This window comes from Lipotes vexillifer, unplaced genomic scaffold, assembly GCF_000442215.2.
Source record: "Lipotes vexillifer unplaced genomic scaffold, Lipotes_vexillifer_v1.1 scaffold484, whole genome shotgun sequence".
Classification (NCBI taxonomy): Eukaryota; Metazoa; Chordata; class Mammalia; order Artiodactyla; family Lipotidae; genus Lipotes; species Lipotes vexillifer.
The window spans coordinates 96,685-101,887 of NW_006786458.1; the positions used below are offsets into that span (position 1 = coordinate 96,685).

Sequence of the window (5,203 nt, forward strand, 5' to 3'; positions counted from 1 at the left end):
TAAGAACGCCTGGTCGAGGAGCAGTAAACGGTGATCGAGGAGCAGTAAACGGTGATCCACGCGGGCGATTCTGGTGCCTTTGGCGCCCCTTAGCGGGACTCTCCAGTCCTACTACCTGAAACCACCGCAAGTCTGAGCGTAATCGTTTGCCTCTCTACAACACCACGCCAAACTCCACGATTACCGAGGGGTCACGACACGCACTTTCCCGCCGCGCAAGCGCTAAGTCCTCCTTTCCGCACAAAGGCTGCGGGAGGAGGGGTCGGCGCAAGCGCTCTGAGTTTCTCGGAAAATAGGGTCATCATCCCGCCTCCTGGCGCAAGCCGGTAGCGAAACGCATGCGCTGTGAGGAGGCAAGGACTTATTTCACGCTGCGGTGACGTAATGACAGAGGAGGAGGCGGCCCAGGAACGGAAGCCGGGAAGGAACCAGGGCGGAAGGGGATCAGGGCCAGGGCTGTGTTCGGAGCCTCGGCTGGCCTGGGGTTCCAATGTGGTCCCCGGAGCGGGAGGCCGAGGCCCCGGCCGGGGGAGACCCGGCGGGCCTACTGCCCCCCGAGTGGGAGGAGGATGAGGAGCGCATGTCCTTCCTGTTCTCCGCTTTCAAAAGGAGTCGCGAAGTGAACAGCACCGACTGGGACAGCAAGATGGGCTTCTGGGCGCCGTTGGTGCTGAGCCACAGCCGCCGCCAGGGGGTGGTGCGCCTGCGTCTGCGGGACTTGCAGGAGGCCTTTCAGCGCAAGGGCAGCGTCCCGCTGGGGCTGGCCACCGTGCTGCAGGACCTGCTGCGGTGAGGGCGGGCCCGTTCCGGGGGCGGGGCGGCTCCCCGCGGGCAGGGACCCAGGTCGTTCTCGGGAGCGCACCGCGACCAGCCCGGGGTCTCGCCTCCAGGAGCCGTCTGTGTTTGCTCACTGGGCGAAGAAGGAGGCCGGGTTAGGGGTGTTTGGAGGGAAAGGGAGGCGTGGTATGGGGGGAGATTGAGGGGCCAGGATAGCCCCTCAGTTAGAGGGAGAGATTAGATGAGATCCAGACGGTAAGAGAAGAAGCCAGCCTGGCGGAGGTGTTTTTTTTTTTTTTGCAAGAGAGGTTGAGAATCACACTTCAAACAAAAATAAGTTTGTAAACAACCTCAGGTAAGTATGAAAAAAAATTACAAGAATTTCAGAAATTTTATGCTTAAGAATAGTTTTAGCTACAATAACAAAGTATTTCTACCCCCAAAGTGCAAACATTAAAATTAACTATAAGGTTTTTTTGTCTGGAGACCTTAAAAAACATGTGCTTCTGTACAATGCAGATTTTCAAAATGGAGGTGTTCCATAACAGCACAAAATGAGATTTATAGACAGACATTAAATAATCACTGTTTCTAACCACTCTTATGGGGCATCTTTGTGGAGTATAATGAATTTCTACAGTTCACTTGTCTGCATAGAGGTCGTGCTGTGCCTGGCAGTAATCTCCACTGCCCTTCAGAAACTCCATAAACGTGTGACCAAGAACACCACAGAACTGAGGAATAGGTCCACTCATTGAAGACTGTGGCCTAATCATACAGCTGGTCCCGAGGCGGCGGCGGCGGCGGCAGGGCAGGGGCGGCGGTGGTCGTCGCGGGGCGGCGGCGGCTTCGCAGGCTCCGGCCGGGGCACCGGACTCGCTCCTCCAGCGAGCGGCTCCTAGGAAGAGCGCGCAGCCTCGCCGCCCCGCAGTCCCGAGAGCCAGTATGCGTGCGGAGGTCTCCTTTCGCCTTTTAAACGGTTCAGTTAAAAAGAAAACCAATTTATTCTTAACACACTGGACGTGTTTCTTGCTCATGAGATTTTTTTTGTGAGGCTCGAACAAGATCCTAAGATATTAGAAGGGCAAGAGTGAAGTTACTCACCTTTCAGTTTATGAAATATTTCTACGGAACCACTATGCGTGGTAGGTATTTAAGCCATTGCTTAAATATCAAGACACAGATTAGTAAATGCTAAATTGTTCAGTCCAGGAAAGAGATCATCAGGACAGTCGGAAACGGTTGCAAGGAAGATTGGGACGGGGGAGGGGGGCGCCGCGTGGTATGTGGGATCTTAGTTCCCTCACCAGGGATGGAACCCATGCCCCCTGCAGTGGAATCGCGGAGTCTTAACCACTGGACCGCCAGGAAAGTCCCTCAAGGACGATCAGAATTGAGCTGGATCTTAAGGGATCCATAGGATATTGATTCTGAGAAGGAAACAGAGGGACACTCCAGAAGGTGGGGAGCAAGTAGAACCTTATATATCCCTGTAATTCGGCGTATATACTGTCACAGAGCTTGAGTGACCAACAGTTTCGTTTATCCGCTGATATTACCGTAAACGGAAGCTAACTTGGAAGTTTAAATTATATGTCCGAAGTAAGAACGCCTGGTCGAGGAGCAGTAAACGGTGATCGAGGAGCAGTAAACGGTGATCCACGCGGGCGATTCTGGTGCCTTTGGCGCCCCTTAGCGGGACTCTCCAGTCCTACTACCTGAAACCACCGCAAGTCTGAGCGTAATCGTTTGCCTCTCTACAACACCACGCCAAACTCCACGATTACCGAGGGGTCACGACACGCACTTTCCCGCCGCGCAAGCGCTAAGTCCTCCTTTCCGCACAAAGGCTGCGGGAGGAGGGGTCGGCGCAAGCGCTCTGAGTTTCTCGGAAAATAGGGTCATCATCCCGCCTCCTGGCGCAAGCCGGTAGCGAAACGCATGCGCTGTGAGGAGGCAAGGACTTATTTCACGCTGCGGTGACGTAATGACAGAGGAGGAGGCGGCCCAGGAACGGAAGCCGGGAAGGAACCAGGGCGGAAGGGGATCAGGGCCAGGGCTGTGTTCGGAGCCTCGGCTGGCCTGGGGTTCCAATGTGGTCCCCGGAGCGGGAGGCCGAGGCCCCGGCCGGGGGAGACCCGGCGGGCCTACTGCCCCCCGAGTGGGAGGAGGATGAGGAGCGCATGTCCTTCCTGTTCTCCGCTTTCAAAAGGAGTCGCGAAGTGAACAGCACCGACTGGGACAGCAAGATGGGCTTCTGGGCGCCGTTGGTGCTGAGCCACAGCCGCCGCCAGGGGGTGGTGCGCCTGCGTCTGCGGGACTTGCAGGAGGCCTTTCAGCGCAAGGGCAGCGTCCCGCTGGGGCTGGCCACCGTGCTGCAGGACCTGCTGCGGTGAGGGCGGGCCCGTTCCGGGGGCGGGGCGGCTCCCCGCGGGCAGGGACCCAGGTCGTTCTCGGGAGCGCACCGCGACCAGCCCGGGGTCTCGCCTCCAGGAGCCGTCTGTGTTTGCTCACTGGGCGAAGAAGGAGGCCGGGTTAGGGGTGTTTGGAGGGAAAGGGAGGCGTGGTATGGGGGGAGATTGAGGGGCCAGGATAGCCCCTCAGTTAGAGGGAGAGATTAGATGAGATCCAGACGGTAAGAGAAGAAGCCAGCCTGGCGGAGGTGACAGTGATTTGTCTGGACTGGAATCCCGTTATGTAGTTATTTCGTAGGGGCTTCCACATTTGAATAACCCCGGAACACAAGGTCTGTGAGACAGGATTTATTGAACTAAGGAAGGGCAGAGCTAAGAAGGTAGTGGTGGGGAAGAGGCCTGTACGGGTCTTGCCAGCAGCCTCCACCGCATCCCCGCCACAGGTCATGTGTCTGGCCTCTCTTGGTGACCCGAGGAGGTCCTGTAGGTGCTACCTGTGCGACAGGTGCAGGGTTTTGGAGGTTCCTGAGGCGGTAGCATGCACATGAAACAGACGTACTGCACTTCGCAGCGTGCAGGTATTATGCATACACCGTCTGGCTCCCTCAGCAGTCCTGTGGGTGAGGTGGTAGAATTATCCTCAGCAGACAGAAGAGGAAGCTGAGCCACAGAGAGGTCGAGCGACTTGCTGGGGGTTACACAGCTGGACAGAGGCCATGCCGGGGCTGGACCCCGGGTCTTCTGATTCTAAAGCATTTGCACTTCACGTTGTATGTGTCATACCCAGAGCAGCCTCGCTAGCACAGTGACTTCCTCCGTGACTGAAGACGAAAGTCAACTTTGATATGTTGCTTTTAGCTCTCTGCTCTTCCTGGTTAAGAGATCTCCCTTCTCCCCAGCCCCATTCCCTTGGCTGACATTGATAGGGCAAGCCATTTCTGGAACTTCACCTTTCTAGGAAAGTATGCTGTGGACAGTTTGAGTTCATGCCCAACGTGGGGAGACAGTAGCTGAAAAAGTCAGTGAGGGGCAGGAAGAATCTGGGCTTCCTTATTACAACCGGACCATCCTCTGCCACCTCCCACCCAGAGACCTTTAGTACCTCGATTTCTCCTCTCCTGACTGCTGGCACTCCACTGATGCCCCTTGGGGCTTGTTGGGGTCTGGGACCTGAAGTATTTCTCAGGGAGATGTTTTTCCATAGAAGCAGCATAGCAGAGTAGTTAACAGCTTTGCATGAGGGCCAGATGGCCTGGGTGCAAATCTTCACTGCCACGTGCAAAATTATGTGACAGAAGAAAAATTATATGCCCCTCCCTAAGCCTCAGTCTGACCAGTTATAAAATGTGATGATAATTGTACTTAGGTTTATTGTGAGTATCTGAAGAGCTACTCCTTATGTAGCCCTCAGCATAGTGACTGGCCCAGGGGAAGCATTCAGTAAATTTAGCTACTTAACACTAGTACCATGAAATGCTTATGTCTTATCTCCACCCACCCAAGCCTAGGAATAGCAGAAAACCCTTTCTCTGAACGTCTTTGTATTCTTCCTCATGTCTTGCTCTTGACATTAATCCATTATTGTTGTTTTCATTTTATCGTTTTGAGCTCCGTTTGTAACGGGAAGTCTCAACATAGGCTGTATGGCCTCCTGTGCCTCTCTGTAGTCTTAGTGGAGAGCTTGCATTTTGGAGCCAAATCATAGTTTAGCTTTGGCCTCTGTCATCTTCTCAGTCCCTCAATTTTTTCTTGCAGAAAATTGTGAGGCTTAGAGCTGGAGCGTAAACAGTACCGCTCAGTAGCCGGCACGGAGTAGGTGCCCGGTAATTGGTGTTTACGATGATGACCAAATTCCTCTCTGGGGGTAAGGAGGGAGATGAGGACATTGCAGTAAGCCTACTACATGCCTTTTTCTTTCTTTGCCTGCAGTCGAGGGGAGCTGCAGCGGGAGTCAGACTTCATGGCCAGTGTAGACAGCAGCTGGATCTCCTGGGGGGTCGGAGTCTTCCTGC

The 5,203-nt window shown here is 54.7% G+C and overlaps 1 protein-coding gene and 1 pseudogene across 1 annotated transcript in view; both read left to right on the top strand.

Annotated features, from left to right (window-relative positions):
* Positions 1-490: 490 nt before the first annotated feature.
* LOC103089543 (charged multivesicular body protein 7 pseudogene) lies at positions 491-793 on the top strand (annotated as a pseudogene).
* Positions 794-2,870: 2,077 nt separating this feature from the next.
* The window catches only part of CHMP7 (charged multivesicular body protein 7), an 11,482-nt gene continuing 9,149 nt past the window's right edge, over positions 2,871-5,203 (top strand). Inside the window, exons 1-2 of the mRNA XM_007458810.1 lie at positions 2,871-3,169; positions 5,121-5,198. Coding sequence (XP_007458872.1) covers positions 2,871-3,169; positions 5,121-5,198 — 377 coding nt within the window. The remainder of the gene's footprint in view (positions 3,170-5,120; positions 5,199-5,203) is intronic.